Source organism: Myotis daubentonii, chromosome 1, assembly GCF_963259705.1.
Source record: "Myotis daubentonii chromosome 1, mMyoDau2.1, whole genome shotgun sequence".
Taxonomy (NCBI): domain Eukaryota; kingdom Metazoa; phylum Chordata; class Mammalia; order Chiroptera; family Vespertilionidae; genus Myotis; species Myotis daubentonii.
In genome coordinates this window covers 53429883-53450804 of record NC_081840.1, presented here as the reverse complement: position 1 = coordinate 53450804, position 20922 = coordinate 53429883, and the positions used below count along the sequence as shown (strand labels likewise).

At 38.7% G+C, this 20922-nt stretch overlaps 1 protein-coding gene and 1 non-coding gene across 11 annotated transcripts in view; both read right to left on the bottom strand.

Annotated features, from left to right (window-relative positions):
- ZNF280D (zinc finger protein 280D) overlaps positions 1 to 20922 on the bottom strand; it is a 136838-nt gene that overhangs the window by 11168 nt on the left and 104748 nt on the right. For 7 of the 10 annotated variants that reach the window (XM_059700057.1, XM_059700121.1, XM_059700066.1 and 4 more), the window contains 2 exons: positions 17614 to 17669; positions 11855 to 13763 (listed from right to left, as the gene is read on the bottom strand). In XM_059700057.1, coding sequence (XP_059556040.1) covers positions 13142 to 13763; positions 17614 to 17669 — 678 coding nt within the window. In that variant the 3' untranslated portion in view covers positions 11855 to 13141. Of the gene's footprint in view, positions 1 to 11854; positions 13764 to 16530; positions 16562 to 17613; positions 17670 to 20922 lie in introns of those variants that run through there. The other 3 variants (XM_059700137.1, XM_059700130.1, XM_059700147.1) reach the window with 2 other exon arrangements.
- On the bottom strand, positions 16999 to 17118 carry LOC132224868 (small nucleolar RNA SNORA61). The gene has a single exon (XR_009450748.1). It is a non-coding gene; the product is annotated as a small nucleolar RNA SNORA61 (small nucleolar RNA).

The window sequence follows — 20922 nt, the reverse complement described above, 5'->3', positions numbered from 1 at the left end:
TTTCCAGAGAACTCTTACTTATTCACATTCCTTTTGAAGCCTTAAAACCAAAGTGTGGTATACTTTGAGAAATGTTGATTTGCCCTGGTCTACTTATTTTACACATGAGTAAAATGAAGTACGAAAATGATGAGAATAAAAAGTTCCTATTTTTAGAAAAGGATAGGTCATTTATCAGTTCTAACAACAATCAGAACCAGTTTTAAACATGTTCTAACTTATTAATAACTTCACATCAATAATTATCCAATGAATGATAGCCCAATCTAAAAGTCAGCCAATCAACAATAGTCTTCATTTAACATTAGAAAGACTGAAACTTAGTATATACCTATATTGCCCAAAAGCAGTCAAAATGACTGCATTGTGAAAGAATAATATCAGAGCACTCTTCACTTATGTTCCTTAGCTTTTCCAATAACTCACTTCTATTCGACATTTCTTTCATGAATTTAGGGCGCAAAAGAAATAAAATAAACAACTTATTAGAACAAGTATCACTGCATAAAGATTCGAATAACAAGTACTAGTTTAGCTTATTGAGCAACTGCTACTTATCAAGTATCGACAATTTATCATGTACTTGTATGTTATCATGTGACGGTAATCGAAAAAAAAAATGAAAACTGTTATTTCAATACAGAGCCGAACTGGTCATATAAGAAATTTACTCAATTCAATAATAAGAGTCATTTGATTATTTAAAATTTCCCAAGCAGTCAAAATGACTGCTTTTGGGCAATATAGGTATAACACATATATATATACCGGAAATGAAGGAGGGGGAGGTAACTATAATTATTAATAAATGCATTTATATGTTGTACAAAAAGTCACAAAATTCTAAGACATTGTGTCCTTATATACATAATTGTTTTTCTAATTGAAATTAAAAAGCAGTCAAAATGACTTCCTTGGGCAATCTAGTGTTAAGTAACTATATACTTCAACAGCTGAAGGCTAAACACTTCTCAAATCTTCAAGCTTATATACAATGAATTAATAGAAGGTTCACAGACAAAGGTGACTGTTTACATGAATTGATTAGTTAGAAACTAAATTTTCCATTAGAATCTAGTTCTACCACATTTCCAGGTGAAAAGTTTGTGGGAAACCAAAGGAAGGCTAGCTAAGCGTATACTGCCCCACCCCTGGCCGCTCAGTGCCTGCATATGCAAATTAACCCACCATCTTTGTTGGATTTATTTGCATACTCACTCCTGATTGGCTGGTGAGCATCACAAAGGTATAGTCAATTTGCATCTTTCTCTTTTATTAGTGTAGACTAGGGGCCCGGTGCACGAAATTCGTGCACGGGGTTGGGGGGGGGGGAGAGTGTCCCTCAGCCCAGCCTGCCCCCTCTCACATACTGGGAGCCCTCAGGCGTTGACCCCCATCACCCTCCAATCGCAGGCCTGGGCAGGGGACCCTCATTTCCCCCCGATCACTGGTTCTGCCCCCCGCCCAGGCCTGATGCCTCTGGCCCAGGCATCAGGCCTGGGCAGGGGACCTCCCTCTCGCCCCCAATCACCGGAACCGCCCTCGCCCAGGCCTGATGCCTTGGCCAGAGGCGTCGACCCCCATCACCCTCCGATCGCCTGATCGGCCCCTTGCCCAGGCCTGACGCCTCTGCCAGAGGTGTCAGGCTTGGACAGGGGACCCCCATCTCCCCCCATCACTGGCTCTGATCCCCGCCCAGGCCTGAGGCCTCTGGCCCAGGAATCATGCCTGGGCAGAGGACCCCCATCTCCCTCTGATCGCTTGCTCCACCCCCCGCCCAAGCCTGACGCCTCTGACCCAGGGTTCAGGCCTGGGGAAGGGGACCCTCATATCCCCCCAATCACCGGCTCCGCCCCCCACCCAGGCCTGATGCCTCTGGCCCAGGCATCAGGCCTGGGCAGGGGACCCCCAGCCCGCTCTGATTGCTGGCTCCGCCCCCCGCCCAGGCCTGATGCCTCGGCCAGAGGAGTTGACCCTCATCACCCTCCGATCACCGATCATCAGATCGGCCCCTTGCCCAGGCCTGAGGCCTCCGGCAGAGGTGCCAGGCCTGGGCAGGGGACCCCCAGCTCCCCGTGGTTGCAGGCTCTGGCCCTGCCCAGGCCTAATGCCTCTGGCCAAGGCATTAGGCCTGGGCAGGGGACCCCCAGCTCCCTGCGATCTCCCGCTCTGTTCCTGCCCAGGCCTAACGCCTCTGGCCGAGCCATTAAGCCTGGGCAGGGGATCCCCAGCTCCCCGCGATTGCAGGCTCCGCCCCTGCCCAGGCCAGACGCCTCTGGCTGAGGCGTCCGGCCTGGGCAGCGGGGACCCGCAGCTGCAGCGGCCCCCGCGATTGCGGACTCCGCTTTAGGCCCAGGCAAGGGACCCCTAGCTCCTGGGACTGCCAGCTTCGCCCATGCCCAGCTCCCATCGCTGGCTCCACCCCTACTTCCCACTATCACTGGCCAGGGCGGCAGAGGCGCCCGATTCTCCGACCATGGCTGGGGGGCATGGCAAAGGCGGCCCCCAAGGCCGCCTTTGCCCTGCCTCCCGGCTCTTAGCTCCCCCCTGGGTTTCCGATCACTGTCAGTGACAGGGGGCTTCTTCCTGCTTTCCCTTTCGCCTCCCTGCATTGTGCCTACATATGCAAATTAACCGCCATCTTGTTGGCAGTTAACTGCCATCTTAGTTGGCAGTTAATTTGCATATCACCCTGATTAGCCAATGAAAAGGGTAGCAGTCGTACGCTAATTACCATGTTTCTCTTTTATTAGATTAGATTCCACCTAAATGAGATATCTAGAATGGACAGATTCACAGCGATAGAAAGTAGCAGTTATCCGGGATTAGGGGAGGGTGTTATTGCCCAATGAGTAAAGAGTTTCTGTTTTAGATGATGAAAAAGTTCTGGAAATAAGTAGCAGTGATAGTTGTACAATATCGTGAATGTACTGAATGCCACTGAGTTGTACACTTTAAAAAGTTAAAATAGTAAATTTTATGTTATGTATATTTTTCCCAAATTTAAAAAGAGTTCTCCTTGGCTGAAAACTCCCAAAATTAGGCCAAAGACAGAAACAAGCAAATTCAAGAAGTTTAGCAAATCCTAAATAGGAAGAAATCCATACCAAACACACCACAATCAAACTGCTTAAAACTAAAGACAAAGGAAAAACCCCCACCTTATTATAGAGCAGTGATGGCAAACCTTTTGAGCTCAGCGTGCCAGCATTTTGAAAAACCCTAACTTAACTCTGGTGCCGTGTCACATATAGAAATTTTTTGATATTTGCAACCATAGTAAAACAAAGATTTATATTTTTGATATTTATTTTATATATTTAAATGCCATTTAACAAAGGAAAATCAACCAAAAAAATGAGTTCGCGTGTCACCTCTGACACACGTGTCATAGGTTTGCCATCACTGTTATAGAGGAAAAATGATTAAATAACTGCTGATTTCTTACCAGAAACCAGAGAACCAAATGAAGTGCCATAACATTTCTTAAAGTCCAGAGAGAGAAAAACATCTACTTAAAAAATTCTATATCCTGTTTAAATATTACTTAGGAACCAAGCTTAAATAAAAAACATTTCTGATACAGATCATGTATCAGAAATGTACACTTGAAACCTATATAATCTTTCTAATCAGTGTCACCCCAATAAATGTAATTTAAAAATAAATATATATTACTGGGTCAAATGGCAGTTCCATTTTTAATTTTTTGAGGAAACACCATACTGTTTTCCACAGTGGCTGCACCAGTCTGCATTCCCACCAGCAGTGCACAAGTGTTCCTTTTTCTCCACATCCTCTCCAGCACTTGTCGTTTGTTGATTTGTTGATGATAGCCATTCTGACAGGTGTGAGATGGTACTTCATTGTTTTGATTTGCATCTCTCGGATGATTAGTGACTTTGAGCATGTTTTCATATGTCTCTTGGCCCTCTGTATGTACTCTTTCGAAAAGTGTCTATTTAGGTCCTTTGCCCATTTTTTGATTGGATTGTTTATCTTCCTTTTGTTAAGTTGTATGAGTTCCCCAGGAGGGGGGTGGGGGAGGTTGTGGGGAGGCCAATGGAGTAAAAAAGGAGACATATGTACTACTATTTGTAATACAAAAATAAAAAGAAATATATAATCTTGTTTATACTAAAGAAATTACCTTTCTTTAAATTTCTGAAACAGTATTAACAAAATGAATATCAGGCATGTTCAGGGTGGTATGACCATAGATGCTGGGATAAAAACATCCTATCTAATAAAAGAGAAACATGGTAATTAGCGTACGACCGCTACCCTTCCCATTAGCTAATCAGGGTGATATGCAAATTAACTGCCAGCCAAGATGGCGGCCAGCAGCCAGGCAGCTGGAAGCGAACATGAGGCTTGCTTGCTTCAGTGACGGAGGAAACCAACGTTCCCCGCCTGCTGCTGCCGGCCTCTGAGCTGCAACTCTAAGCAACTATGTTACAAATATAGAAGCTAAACAAAACCCCAGAAACCTGCTTTAGTCCTGGGGCTTCAGCCAGCAGGATCGCAACATTGTTTCAAATACAGAAGGTAAACAAAGGCCAGAAACCTGCTCTCAGCAGCGGAGGCCTAAGAGCTGGAGCCTCAGAGCTAAAGCTGGCCCAGAATTAAAAAAAAATGAAAATAAAAAAGGAGTGGTTGGGAGCTTCAGTCACCCGCCAGCCTGAAAACAGCCCTCAGCCCCTCACCCAGACTGGCCAGGCACCCCAGTGGGGACCCCCACCCTGAAGGGTGTGTGACCAGCTACAAACAGCCATCATCCCCTCACCCAGGCTGGCCAGGCACCCCAGTGGGGACCCCCACCCTGATCCAGGACACCTTTCAGGGCAAACCAGCCGGCCCCCACCCGTGCACCAGGCCTCTATCCTATATAGTAAAAGGATAATATGCCTCCCATCACCGGGATCAGCGGAGCCGCGAGGCCTCCCGGCACCGGGATCAGCGTGACAGGGGGCAGCGCCCAAACCCCCTGATGGCCCTGCGGCTCTGTGTGTGACAGGGGGCGGGGCCACAACCTCCCTATCCGCCCTGCTCTGTTTGTGACAGGGGAAGGCGCCCCAACCCCCTGATCAGCCCTGCTCTGTGCCTGATAGGGGGGAACTCCCCAACCCCGATTGCCCTGCGGCTCTGTGTGACAGGGTGCGGCGCCCCAACCCCCCCCCCCACGGGCCCTGCTCTGTGTGTGACGGGGTAGAGCCATAACCTCCCCATAGGCCCTGCCCTGAGTGTGACAGAGTGCGGTGCCCCAACCCCCTGATCTGCCCTGCTCTGTGACAGGGGGCAGTGCCCCAACTCCCCTATCGGCCCTACTCTGTGAGTGACAGGGCGGAGTTCCCCAAACCCCTGATCGGCCCTGCTCTGTGCATGACAGGGGCGGCGCCCCAACTCCCCAATCAGCCCTGCTCTGAGCCCAACCAGGGGCTGCACCTAGGGATTGGGCCTGTCCTTTGCCACCCGGGAGCAGGCCTAAGCCAGCAGGGCGTTATCTCCCGAGGGGTCCCAGACTGCGAGAGGGCACAGGTCGGGCTAAGGGACCCCCCCCCTTCCCCCCAAGTGCACAAATTTTTGTGCACCGGGCCTCTAGTTCTGAGATAAAGAAAAACTAAATTTTAAAAAGTCATAAACTTTTAGTCCAGGTCAGTTTCTTTGACAGTATAACTCTCTCCAAATTTGTGCTTCTTATTTATATGATTCCAGTCAGCAATAGTCACACTCTCAATTTTAAATCATGTTCCCCCCAGCTCCTCCCCACACTTAACTGGAGTATCTTAAGCCCATCAGGTGGGCATTGGTAGAAGACTGACACTTCAGCACCTGTTTCCTAAGCCATTTTGTCTATCCGAATAGATTTACTGGGTATTGACGTTTCCAATTTCTAACACATATTACTATTTAGGATGTGAGAATGAGGAATCAAAATTCCTTGGAATTTTCAGGAATACCCTAATTATACAGTATCATCATTGTGTATTATTTATAACACTATACTTAATGCATTTTTAAACAGTTGTGAGTGACCATAATAAACACCTAATCATTTTTGTTATACTATTTCAGAAATTTTAAAAAGATAATTTCTTTAGTATTCACAAGATTATATATTTCTTTTAAAATTACATTTATTGGGGTGACACTGATTATAAAGATTATACAGGTTTTAAGTGTACATTTCAGATACATGATCTGTATATTACATTGTGTGCCCACCATTCAGAGTCAAATCATCTTCTGTCACCATATTTAACTCCCTTTACTACCCACCATCACCACCACCCCCACCACCACTACCACCACCATGACCACCACTCTTTCCTTTTGAAACCACCATACTAGTGTCTTTAAGTTTCAGTTTTATAACACACATGAGTGAAATCATATAGTTCTTAGCTTTCTCTGACTGACTTATTTTGCTTAGCATGATATTCTCCAGATCCATCTATGCTGTTGCAAATGGCAGGATTTAATCTTTTCTGATGGCCGAGTAGTATTCCATTGTACATCTTTTTTAAAATCCTCACCCAAGGATGTATTTTCATTGATTTTAGAGAAAGAGGAAGGGAGAGGGAGAGAAGAGATAGAGATAGAAGGAGAGGGAGAAGGAGAGAGAGACATTAATGTAGGTGACCTAGCCCTTTTGGTGTACGGGGCGATGCTCCAACCAACTGAGCCACCTAAACAGAGCTGCACCACATCTTCTTTATCCAATCCTCTATTGAAGGGCACTTTGGTTGTTTCCATGTCTTGACCACCAAGAATAATGCTGCAGCGAACATAGGGTTGCATATATCCTTTTTAATAAACGTTTTCAAATATTTGGGGTACATACCCAGAAGAGGGATTGCTGGAGCATATGGTAACTCTATTTTTTTTTGAGGAACCTCCATCCTATTTTCCATAGTGGCTGTACAGTTTACAGTCCCACCAGCAGTGATGAGGGTTCCTTTTTCTCCAGTCTCTCCAACACTTATTGTCTTGTTGATAATAGCCATTTTAACAGGTGTGAGGCGGTATCTCACTGTAGTTTTTATTTGTATTTCTCTAATAGCTAGTAAAATTGTGCATCTTTCCATATATCTGTTGGCCATTTGTATGTCTTCTTGGGAGAAGTGTCTGTTTAGGTCCTCTCCCCATGTTTTACTGGGATTGTTGTTAAGTTGTATGAATTCTTTATATATTTTGGATATTAACCCCTTGTTGGAGCTGTTGTTTATAAATATCTTCTCCCATTCATTGCCTTATTGTTTTCTTGGTGGCTTCTTTAGCTGTGCAGAAGTTTTTTAATTTGATGAAGTTCATTCACTTATTTTTGCCTTTACTTCCTTTGCCTTTGGGGTCAAATTCATAAAACCCAAGGTCCATAAGTTTAAGATTATATATTTTCAGCCAGGCCAGTGTGGCACAGTGGTTGAGCATCCACCCATGAACCAGGAGGTCAGGGTTCCATTCCTGGTCAGGGCACATGCCAGAGTTGCAGCTGGATTTTCAGTAGGGGGCATGCAGGAGGCAGCTGATCAATGATTCTCTCTCATCATTGATGTTTCTAGCTCTCTTCCTCTCCCTTCCTTTCTCAAAATCAATAAAAACATAAAAAAAGATTATATATTTCAATATCATTATCTCTACCTGATAAAGATGTCTGATAACAGAAAACATTATATGAAGTAACATTATTACATATCTCAAATAAAAATCATTTTAAAAATTGGAAGTAACACCAATATTTAAGTTATTCTTAAAATGAAATTTAAAATCACACAATGGACTAATCGTGCTGATAGTCTTTATCTTTACTTTGTAACAAATATTTCAGACATAGAAAACTCTCTCATTTTTGCATTAGTCAAATAATTAGACCTGTCAATAAACATCTTCAAGTTTGCATTAGGTAATGTATGACTTCATAGAAACTCTCCCTTTTTTGCTGATGAAAGTATTGTCTATTTGCCCTGATTTTAACTTCCTAGTTGAAAATGCTATTGCTTTTGTTAATTTAAAGTTTAGATTAGTTTCTGATTTCATTTCAGAATGTTCTACATTTACTTCTTTTCTTGTTAAAATATTTGCAAGGAACAGTAACCTTTGGCAAATAATCATACACTGGGAAATGCCAACAAATTTATTTGATAGTATTTTAATATACTAGTCCTCCGCCGCCCCTTATCTGAGGAGGATACATTCCAAGACCTTCAGTAGATGCCTGAAACCTCAGGTAGTTCCAAACTCTATGTATTACAGTACTATTATGTTTTTTCCTATGCATGTATACCTTTTCAGTTAAAGGAAACACTTTATGCTTTCTCTTTGGTATATCCAAATTGCCAGCATCACTATTCTTGCACTTTGGAGCCATTAAGTAAAATAAGGGTTACTTGAACACAAGCACTGGGATATTGCAAGCGTCGATCTAATAACAAATACTAAGGGACTAATGGGCAGATATACTAATGTGGGTACTCTGGAGAAAGGGATGATTCATGCCCTGGATGGGACAGAGCAGCATGGCACAAGATTTCATCACACTATTCAGAATAGCACACAATTTGTTAAAACTTATAAATTGTTTATTTCCAGAATTTTCCCTTTAATATTTTGGATTGCTGCTGACCACAGGTAACATAAACCGTAGATAAGAGGTGGAGGAGACTACTGTAATGTTGTTACATTTGGATCTCCTATCGAGGATAACAGCACCATGCAGAATCACAAGTCAAATTGCCAATTTTAGGAATTATTTTGTTTCCATATGTGTAATTCTTTTGGGAACACCACTGATAGAATTTGTATAGAGTACAATATGCATATAAACCTTCTAACACTTATTTTACTTTTAAAGAATGACAGTTAGCTGCAGACAGGTACATGAACATGCACTTACTAGTATAACATGGCAATAGCCTCAAGGAAGACTGAGTGATTAGATCGTGACCACTTCTCTTTTACGTGCTCCTGGTCCATTTCCTGGAAATGCTGCCTTTACTCTTGGATTCCTTATATTAGCATTCCCTCCTTTACTCTGGGGTTGACTTCAGTGGATTCCGTCAAACAGATAATGGCTCTAAATTGATTACTATGCTTTAATTCTCACAAGAGAGTTATAGTATTTTTTCCTGTTTCACCAGTTTTTTTGACTGATTTGACTTGAGATTTAGAAAAATATATAAATTTCCCAAGAGATTCTGTTAAGGTATTTCCACATAGAAACACTATTAGAAGTTTAACCTAACTTAATTATAAGTTTAAACAATTAATGTAATGACTGTATTCTTTGTTTAGTTAAGCTTAGTGACTTAAAATCTTTCTCTTTTTACTAGTTGGGGATAAGAAGTTGTTGCCTCTCCCAACCCTGCAAGAATCTGAATTTCTGGACTTTTGTTCCCATTTGCAATCCTGCAATTTCTCATCTGAGTTCACTTCTTTCTAAAATACCTTGTCAAATGCAGCTAATATGTAAACAAAACATACTACCACCATTTTGTCATCCGAACTTCCTAGAGATACAACTTTATTAAGTGTATTATTTGTCTTCTGAATATTGGAGGCAAGTTTACCAAATCTTTATCCACAGCAGAATGTGGATTATATTAGGCAGCCCCGTCATCTGTCTCCAAAGCCAGTGCAATATCATTTAATTTAGTGTTTTTCTGTGGGTTTTTTTTTTTTAAATGGAAGCATTCTACTTTCAGGATTAGTTCCTGTATCAGCCAGGATAGATTATATTATGTTGTAGAAACAAAAACTTCCTAACTGCAGCAGATTAAAATAAAAATGCTTATTTCTCCCTCAAAAATCCTTATTTACATGTCCATGTGAATGAACACGGAAGTCCTGATCACACTCACTAGGGAACTGATGGAGCATCCCAACCTCAAATGTAGTAAGTCGCCATGCCACTTGGGAAGGGGGCTTCTGAAGTCTCAGGTCAACAATTAAATTCTCCAACCAGAAGTTGCTCTCACACACAACTCAGCAGCCTGGAATAATCATATGGTCTCATACTAGAAATATTTGGTGCCGAGACCGGTTTGGCTCAGTGGATAGAGCGTCGGCCTGCGGACTGAAGGGTCCCAGGTTCGATTCTGGTCTGGGGCATGTACCTGGGTTGCGGGCACATCCCCAGTGGGAGATGTGCAGGAGGCAGCTGATCGATGTTTCTCTCTCATCGATGTTTCTAACTCTCTCTCTCTCTCTCTCTCTCTCTCTCTCTCCCTTCCTCTCTGTAAAAAAAATGAATAAAATATATTTAAAAAAAAGTATTTGGTGAAAAACAGAAATAAAAATCACATTGTTTTTTAAAAAATTGATTTTGTTTGAAGAGTAAAAAAAAAATCTAGAGAAACAAACAATTCTTATAAGTTCATGTTGGGACAAGAGGCTTTCTACTTATAAGTATCATGTGAACCAAAATTTATGAACTAAGAGTTTCACTGTAGTGTCTGTGACACTGAAAATAAAAGAACAGTTATAAAATTATGTTAGGCCCATATAAAAATAAAGGACCGGTGTTGGCAAACTTTTTCTTATAGTGCCAGATTGTAACTCTTTAGGCTTGTGGGCCACATGGTGTCCGTCATGCACAATGTGCTGTTGTAGTGCAAAGGCTACAACAGACCATATATAAACAAATGACATGCCTCTTTTCTAATAAAATTTTGTTTAGAAAATGGTGGCCAACTGTGAGTCACAGTTTGTTAGTCCTTGACGTAATTAGAGCAATTAAAAATGTTTTTAAGTCAGTGGGTAAAATAAAATATTTCAAAAGTTTAAAACTACATAGTTCCCAAATTCTCCACAAACAGCATGTTTTACTGTAATATTTAGGAGAAGCCATTTTTAAAAAGAGGTTGGTGTGCCCGAATGGCCAAAAAACCCCAACTCTGATTGCCAAAGCAATCTTGAGAAACAAAAGCTGGAGATATCAAACTCCAATTTCAAACTGTATTACAAGCTCTGGTAATAAAAACAGTATGCCATTAAGCAGTTCTATTTTGAATTGTTTGAAGTAACTCCATACTGCTTTCCACAGTGGCTGCACCAAACTGCATTCCTACCGACAGTGCATAAGGGTTCCCTTTTCTCCACATCTTTGCCAACACGTGTTGATTTATTGATGATAGCCATTCTGACAGGTGAGGTGATATCTCATTGTGGTATTAATTTGCATTTTTCTGATTAATGATGTTGAGCATCTTTTCATATGTCTATTGGTCATCTGTATGTCCTCTTTGGAGAAGTGTCTATTCAGATCCTTTGCCCATTTTTTAAATTGGATTATAGCGTCATTTGGACTTATTTGGTACAGGGTGCAAGGATTTTCTAGCATAGGCTTGGCAACTAACTAACTGAATGACATTTAGAAAGTGGTCCTTATATAGACTTTTCTCTACTCCCTGCTCTTCTACGATTTAAATTACTCCCCAAATCTTTTCCACTATATAGATTTATGTTTAAACAAGGTTAAGGGTGACAGTTAATGGGTCCTTTTCTCCCTATTTTTTCTTGGGTGCAGAAAAAATGAAAATATTTACACTCCTACCCGCCAAATATTCAAGAAAATACGTTGATAATATATTTTGCCCATTTAGCCTCTTTAATGTACTGAGCAAACAGAAAACTATAATATTAAATTATATATCTCTTGAAGTGAAAGGATTTAGCAAACAAATCCATTCTCTGTAAATATAAGCAGTATTTTTCCCCTATACTTTAAGTACTAATTTATGATATATCATACACCAAGTAAAGAATATAGAATGAAATTGTACCACTAACTTTAACATGAAAATTCCTTAAACAAATATAGTTTGTAAAGGCACCAAAGGTAAACTGACTCAAGCAGTTTTCTGAAAAATAAAATTTTTCAGGTACATATTTTTATTGCAAATATTTACTCAAAAACTACTATATACATCAGGATTTTAACAGACATTTAAAACATTGAACATTCAGTGAAACAAAATTTAAGGATTCAAAGCACATTGTAAGAAGTAAAAATGTAGCATTTTAAATAAAAGTTTATTAGTACTTCAAAGCAAACTACGGTTGTTTATTTACTCATTTCTAAATCTATTATTTCTAGATGATTAAAAACAACTGAGAAATCAACTTAGCAGCCATCTTATGGATAAATTAGACTAAATATCCCCCAAACAATTTTTTACATCACTGCTTTAGGTCCCATTTTAAGTTTCTATTTTACAATTAAAGAAAATGTCACTTAAACATGGCTGGATTCATGCCAGGACATGTTTTCAGTTGACTGCTTTACAATATCTACATTATTCCATACTTTGGTTTGGTTTCCAGACCATTTTTATGGGTCTATTTCTAAAGATCATTAAAACAATGTTAAAAACATAACTACAGGAGTTTTAACAGTGGGTTTCTACTTTGTACAACTAGCACATCAAGGGATTTCTGCACAGCTCACACTGACAAAAAACACAAATATAAATTTATGTTTTAATAATTTCACTTTCACTGAAAGTTTAATTAAGGTAAGCTTATAGCCTGGCAGACTAACACATGTATGGAGGTACACAGATTCAAATATTCTGTTTACATGCTTCTGACAGTCTGGAATGTTACATTACATCCAAAATTAAGTTTATGTGTATCAAAATTCTCAATAGATTCATTAATTTCACACTCTACGCATTTACCAGCATCATACTCCAAATAAAGCTTTATTAACAATGCCAATTAGTCATTATCTAAAAATTCCCAAAAGATATATGGTTTCCAAATTTCTTCTTTTAAGTTAATTGAGAAGAATATAAAGGTAATAAGGATTTTTAGCTTAGGATTGATGGAAGTTTCACTGCTTTATAAACATAAATAATATTCTAATAATCAATTCATACTGGCAACCAAGTTCCATTTCCTTGAGAACTGTTAAAATGAAGCTTTTCTATTTATGTTTTAAAACCTCTTGGAAATTCATACTAATCATGCTATTATTCAACTGATTTCTGTAATGACCTAGGTTGAACATACAAAGTGTATAAATGACCTCCTCACATTTTTCTATTTCTGAGCTCTACAACAGCACCACTGAGCTCACCTGGTAGCACTGATCTGAATGCTCTTACCACTGATACACTAAAACTGAGAATGACAACTAATTTCAACTTCTTTCTTTTTCATCTGCCAGGTCTACTGTTGTCTCTGTTGTGCTAGGGCTATTTTCTTCAGGAACATCATCTTTTTGATCAGGCACTACTTCATCAGACTTGGCTGAAGAATCACCACTACCTTTCTGAAGAATTTCTGTTGCTTCATACTCAAGTACCTCCGATGGAGTCAAAGGTTCCAGATGAATACTGCCTTGCTCACTGACATCAGAACTAACAGATTCAGGTTCATCTCTTTTTCTCAAAAACTGATCAATGCTCACATCACCAGATGCTAACTGCAAATCCTTAATATTCTTCGAAGAAAACCTAGCTTCATTGGAGCTTTGATCTTTAATCTGATCACATGAAATTATGTTTTCTGAACTTTGGCACATCTTCAACTCCGTTTCCTGATCAATGTTCTCTATTTGGTTTTCCTTTTCCACTTTATCTTTACCAATATTTGAAACATAACTGAAGATAGTCTTTGAGCCAGTTTCTTTGTCTTCAAGACAGGTATTGTTTTCCTTATCTGAAATTATTGTGCTTTCTTCACTTTTTGTTGCTGATGAGCCTTCAAATGCATTTGCATCACATCCACTTTTTTCCTCTGAAGAAGCTTTATCATGTTTACTGAAAAAATAAGGCCATTTATTACCTATTGCTTCATAATACAATGTTTTTTAACATTATCATAATAAAGACATGCTCTAAATTTTTTTTTCCCCAAAGCCAAGGCCCACTTGCCTACCAAAAAGGAGGAAAAAAACAAAACAAAACAGGTTCACGGTACTTGCCACGTTACAATTTAGGAGATGGCCATTTTCTGAGACAAGAATGAAAAACTCCAGAATCACATATTAAAAATAGACCTGTAGAGTCTATCAACTGGGTTTAGTCCTGGTTATCATTTTCATTTGTTATCATCCTTGCCTGTTTTTAGTTAAAATTTAAGTTTTCTTATTAATTTCTAAGAGTACTTTAAATAAGAAAGAAATATATATGTAAAAATAGCTATTTTCCTTTTATGATTTATATGTCCTCTTATGGTTATAGTGTCTTTCCCTATGCAAAATCTAATAAGCATTCACAAATATTTTCCTAATTTTTAACAATCTAATTAAAGAAAACACAAAAATATGCCTGAAAAAATATATGTAAATATGCATGCATAATATTCATAGGTGTGTGTTCATGTTTGTATATGTATATGTTAGAGTCTGTGTCTATGTCTTTACTTTTACCTTGATGTGTTAATAGAAACTATCTAGTACTGCGGTCGGCAAACTGCAGCTGACGAGCCACATGCGGCTCTTTGGCCCCTTGAGTGTGGCTCTTCCTAAGCTTTAGGAGTACCCTAATTAAGTTAATAACAATGTACCTACCTATATAGTTTAAGTTTAAAAAATTTGGCTCTCAAAAGAAATTTCAATTGTTGTACTGTTGATATTTGGCTCTGTTGACTAATGAGTTTGCCGACCACTAGATTCTAGTAAATAATAAAACATTAGAAACAAAAGACTTCTAAGAGTATCTCTAGCCCCTTATCTAGATGTAACAATGTTTATTTTAGTGAGAATTAATTTATGATAACACAAGTCTTATTTCTTACATAAATCTACCCAGAGTTTAGACTTTTCCCTAATGAAATGACAAATATCAAACCAATGGTATCAAATATTTATTATTTACTAAATAGTATTTATAGTATTTATAATAGTATTTATAGTATTCTCTGCAATGCATTTTGCTCTGATCTGTCTTTACACTATTCTTGAGCCAATACTACATAATCTTAACAATTATACATTTTACAATGTGCTTTGTTATTTAATAGAGCAAACTGCCTTCATTATACTGCTCTTCTTCCTAAATTTAATCATTTAAAAATGTAAAGGATATTTGTACACGGATGTCCATTAAAATAATGTTGCAATAGTGAATACAGAAACAACCTTAATATCTAACAACAGGGCAATCCTACCTAATAAAAGACAAAAAGGGTAATTAACCGTACCTCAACTACACTTCCCATTGGCTAATGAGCAAGATATGCAAATTAACTACCAACCAAGATGGCGGCTGGCAGCCACGCAGCTGAAGCGAGCAGGAGGTTTGCTTGCTCCAGTGATGGAGGAAGCCAAGGTTCCCCACCTGCCGCGGTCTGCTCTAAGCTCCGAAAGCAACAAAGTTTCAATTATAGAAGCCAAACAAACACCAGATACCTGCTTTCAGCCAGCCGCAGCCTCAGAGCTGGGAATGCCAGTGACGGCAACAAAGTTTCAATTATAGAAGGTAAATAAATCCCAGAATAAAAAAAAAAAGGAGGCTGGGAGCTTCAGTTGCCGGCCAGCCTGAAAATGACCCTCAGCCCCTCATCCAGATTGGCCAGGCACCCCAGTGGGGACCCCCACCCTAAAGGGGGTGTGACCAGCTGCAAACAGCCATCAGCCCCTCATCCAGGCTGGCCAGGCACCCCAGTGGGGGCCCCCACCCTGAAGGGGGTGTGACCAGCTGCAAACAGCCATCATCCCATCATCCAGGCTGGCCAGGCACCCAAGCGGGACCCCCACCTTGATCCAGGACGTCCTTCAGGGCAAACCAACTGGCCCCCACCTGTGCACCAGGCCTGTATCCTATATAGTAACAGGGTAATATGCAAACTGACCCTAACAGCAGAAAGACTGGGAATGACTGGTCACTATGACACACACTGACCACCAGGGGGCAGACGCTCAATGCAAGAGCTGCCCTCTGGTGGTTAGGGCGCTTCCACATGGGGGAACTCTGCTCAGCCACAAGCCAGTCTGATGGCTGACAGTACAGCGGTGGTGGTGGGAGCCTCTCCTGCCTCCTCAGCAGCGCTAAGGATGTCCGACTGCAGCTTAGGTCTGCTCCCCGCTGGCAAGTGGACATCCCCCGAGGGCTGCTGGGCTGCCAGAGGGATGTCTGATGGGCAGCTTAGGCCCAATCCCCTGGGAAGTGGGCCTAAGCCAGCAGGTGGTCATCCCCCAAGGGGTTCCAGACTGCGAGAGGGCACAGGCCGGGCTGAGGACCCCCCCAGTGCACAAATTTTTGTGCACCGGGCCTCTAGTAATTAAATAAAGCATGGTATTAATAAATAAAAAAATCGGAACCTTAAACTTTGTCAGTTTCCAAACCAAATGTCATTGGAATTTTTAACTAAATGTTCACTAAACCCATAACTTAATTTGCACATGGCCTATCATGCAAGTTATTAATATATTATTTTCTATCTCAGTAAATTTTTGTTTTTTATTTAGATCTTACACATTTCTCATTTTTGTTAATATTGTGAATTAACTCTTTTGTCCATTATATTTTATAACTGGTATATAGAAAAGATGTTATTGGTATATAGAAAAGAATATTAGCTCACTTTTTTGTTTCTTATACGTCAATTACATCATCTGAAAAAAATTTTATTTTCCTCATTTAGAGTCGTATAATTGTTATTTTTGTTCAGCTCTTATTGGACTAACTACAATTTATAAAAAATGTTAAGTAATTCAGAAGTGACTAGTCTGCTTTTTCCCTCTAAACTCTTCTCCCTTCCTTCCAGGATTCTATGAAAAATGCTAAGTTAAGTCTAAGTTAAGACCTTTCATAAAACCTTACTCCATAATTTGTTTTTTAAGAGCAACAGATTAATTAATCTCATGAGATTAACAAGCAACCTACTGTAAAATATACAGTAGAAAGATAAAAATGGAGAAATTATTTAATTCAAAAGGTATAATAAGATTATCTTCATCTGGAAAGAGTTCTAATTAGAAAGTTGGAATTCTTTTACTAAAAGATTGTGAATGTCTTGTGTTCTTTTTTTTTTTTTTTTTTTTTTTTTATACCTTGTTTGAAACTAGCCCACAGACTGTAAGCACTGTGAGGCCAGCTTCACTATTACTTTTCCTCCTCTACGACCACCAAGATCGGTGTTCAGATCTGATGGGAAAGGGAACTGGAGGGTGTCTTGTGTTCTTTAGTGTTCTACCTGAGCATTAAATTTTTAAAAACCAATTTCTAAATTTTGAAACTTTAAGCTGAGATGCCACCACATAAATAAGTAGCTTTAAAGCTTTTTGAAAATACTTTTTAAAAAAGGATTTCAAAATTACCTATTTGTGATAATTGTCCCCATGTTGTAACTTGTAGCTAATTGTAACTGTTTTCGTTTAATAGGGTCAATAAAAATCTGTTAAATTTTACTTACTAGTAAGTACTTTAAAAAATTTTAACAACTTTATACTCTACATGTATAAAAGTATTTCAAAATTAGGGATCTGTAATATAATTTTGCTGTATTAAGATTTCAAAAATTTATTTTAATTAAAAGTCATTATTAAAAACAACAACATATACAAGTATTTAAATACTCCTCTGTTTAACTACACTAATACAACTCAAATGTCATTTTATACTCATACTTGGATTTGAGATTCAGTTTTTCCTTATATTTATTTACCTTTCAGAATTTGATGTTTCTGTTTCTCCTTCAGCCTTATTAGGTCTTGCAATTTCCTGAAATGATAAATAATAATTTATCATTATGGATAAACTTAAACTGCTTTTATTATACTAAGCTCTCTGGATAAAAGAAATTTAAGTGTGCAATCTTATATACCAAGGAACTAGAAAAACAATTTTTTTAATTAAAAATACAAACTAGAATAATTCTCATTATCAAAAGTATAATTTTTTAAATTTTTTTTTAAAGAAACCTATACGAAATTCTCTGTACCACAAGTTTCTGAATTAAGGTCATCAAACAGTTATCCACTTATAATACCTGGTTTCCTTAGATCAACGGTTCTCAACCTGTGGGTCGCGACCACTTTGGGGGTGGAACGACCCTTTCACAGGGGTCGCCTAAGACCATCGGAAAACACATATAATTACATATTGTTTTTGTGATTAATCACTATGCTTTAATTATGTTCAATTTGTAACAATGAAAATACATCCTGCATATCAGATATTTACATTACGATTCATAATAGTAGCAAAATTACAGTTATGAAGTAGCAACGAAAATAATTTTATGGTTGGGGGTCACACCCACATGAGGAACTGTATTAAAGGGTCGCGGCATTAGGAAGGTTGAGAACCACTGCCTTAGATTCTGTTTCAAATATGGGCCATAATTTCAATCACAGTTCCTTGAACAACATGGGGGTAAACTGTGCAGGTCCACTTAAACGCAGATTTTTCTTCAATAAATACATGGTTGACACCCTGAATCCCTGGGTTTCGTTTTCGTGGATTCATCTCACCTCATATTAAGCACAGTACTTTCAATCTGCAGTTGGCAATCCACGAATGTGGAAGGCCAATTGTATGCAATATTTTACACTGTGTAATATAAGGGACTTGAACATCCACGGACTTTGGTATCCTTTGGGATGGGAGTGAGGTCCTGGAACCAGCCCCCTGCAGATACCTATGGAAACCATACTACAGCTAAATTTGGGGTAAGTCTAAAGTTATACACGAATTTTCAACTGTGTGTGTGGGTCAGTGCCCCACACTCCCAAGTCATTTTACTTGAATAGAAAACTAGTTATAGTTTTAGACAACTTATATTTGAACAAGTTGTATTCACAGTATTTTTATACAAACATATTAAGTATAGTTACTTAAATATAAACATTGTGAAATTATCATTTCATATGAGTCACAGTAACCCTTCCACTGTCAAACTAAGTAATATTAAGTGATAGACAAATTAAATATTTTGCTTATTCCAAATCTTTTACAGGGAGGAAGGAATACAGTAAAACCTCAGTTTGCCAGAGGCCAGCAAAACAGTTTATGACAATTACCAATTAATAAGCACATATAATGCATGTAGTATGTTAAGAACTTTATATTCACTATCTCATTTAATTCTCATATTAGATATCATAAATTCTATTTTTACAAATGAAAAATAAGGGTTCACAGGTTAAGTAGAGAACTAAAGCAATACCACAATAAGTGGTATGGATTAAAATCCAGATCTAGCTCTTAACCAGTATAGTGACTAAAACAAGCCTGTGATAATGGTATATTAATCACATACATTTATTTCCTCACTTTCCCAAAATCCTGCTACAATGAGGACAAAGAAATAAATCATCTTCACTCATAATGACCAAGAAAACACCAAGGCAGACTTATTGTCAAAGAGATTTCAACACATTTTTAAATGGAAAGTGGCTGGAGGACTGGAAACTGACTTCCCAGTGTGGAGGAAGTTACAACAAAACATCTGAGTGGGAAGTGTAGGAAGAGAATCCATTTGTCCAGGCAACCCAAAAAATCTGGTATTTGGAGGAATTTAGTACAATATTCAGTACAGAAAAGGTAAAAATGAAGCACAAAGACTGCTGAGAAATCTAAATGCTTTTTCTATAACTCGCACAACACATACCTATCCTTACACAGTGGCTAAAGGTTAACTCTGAACTGGAGTCAATGTAAACTTGTGAACAAACACCAGGAACAACAAAGGGCAGGCATGAGAAACAGAGATAAAACAAAAAAAATTAATAAAAATCCATAAACTGAGTAAAGGAATCCATAGTACCAGTAGCCAGAGGAATCACTCTTCATCCTACCATTCCCAACTGGAACCTAGAAGATTTCCTCTTTGGAGAAAATTGCCAGCTTCAAAGAAAAGATTTCCCAGAATGGTTTTGAAACTATACTCTCCACCGAAGAATCAGCAAGCAGAGCACCCGATTTTATATGTTAAAGTTTAAATAATTCCCACGCAGACTGTGCAGATTGTACAGCAATCCAGGAGGTGACCTTTATATACACAAATCCATGGAAGCAGTTCTTGAGTGTGGTTCACAGACACCTAGGGCCTCCAAAACACCCAAGGCACATGAGGTTCAAACAAAAGCAGTGGTGGGTAAAAATGCTGGTAGCTTAACACAAGTCAAAGGAATGGCACTAAATCAAAATTATACTGGTAATCACTGTATTCTTTACCAGCACACACCAACAGTAAATTTTAGTGTATGTCATATAATTTTATTGTATTTCAATCCTTTAGTTTATGTCTTTTTAATATTGTGTGATAAAATAGAATGTATGCATAAAGTACTGCATATTGAAAATACTTCAGTCTGTGACTAAGCTGTGAGCAAAACCTAGCCACATTTTTTCCATTTAACATAGTTTTTATTTTAAAGAATGAATGGCAAAGTAGGGACTTTATTTTTTTTAAAGTATGGACACTTAACCTTGGCTATTTAGTAGACATTTTCTTGAAAATTCACAAAGTGAGCCTGTCATACTAAAGAAAACAGCTGACATTATTTGTTGTCAGTAATAAAATTCAAGTAAAAATTAAATTTTAGGAAAATTAGTATCCACCACTGATAAGATTTATGATAATCTTAATGAACGTAATAATTGATATTATATAATAAAACATGTCAACATTTGGAAGATTTAAGTAACTCAGTGAACCAATATTATACAAATGAGCAATGCCTGACATAAAATCATCCATGGATAAAATATTCAATCAAAGTGTAAGACAGAATAACAGATTTAATGTAACAAAGTACAAAAAATTTAGTTAAATGGAGTCAATTCCATATTGCAATACATATTTAAGAAAACTTCTATTTGTCTATTTTAAAATATATATATTTTTATTGCTTTCAGAGAGAAAAGGAGAGGGAGAGAGAGAGAAACCTCAATGATGAGAGAACATCACTGGTGGGCTGCCTCCTGCATGCCCTCTACTGGGGATCGAGCCTGCAACCCAGGCACGTGC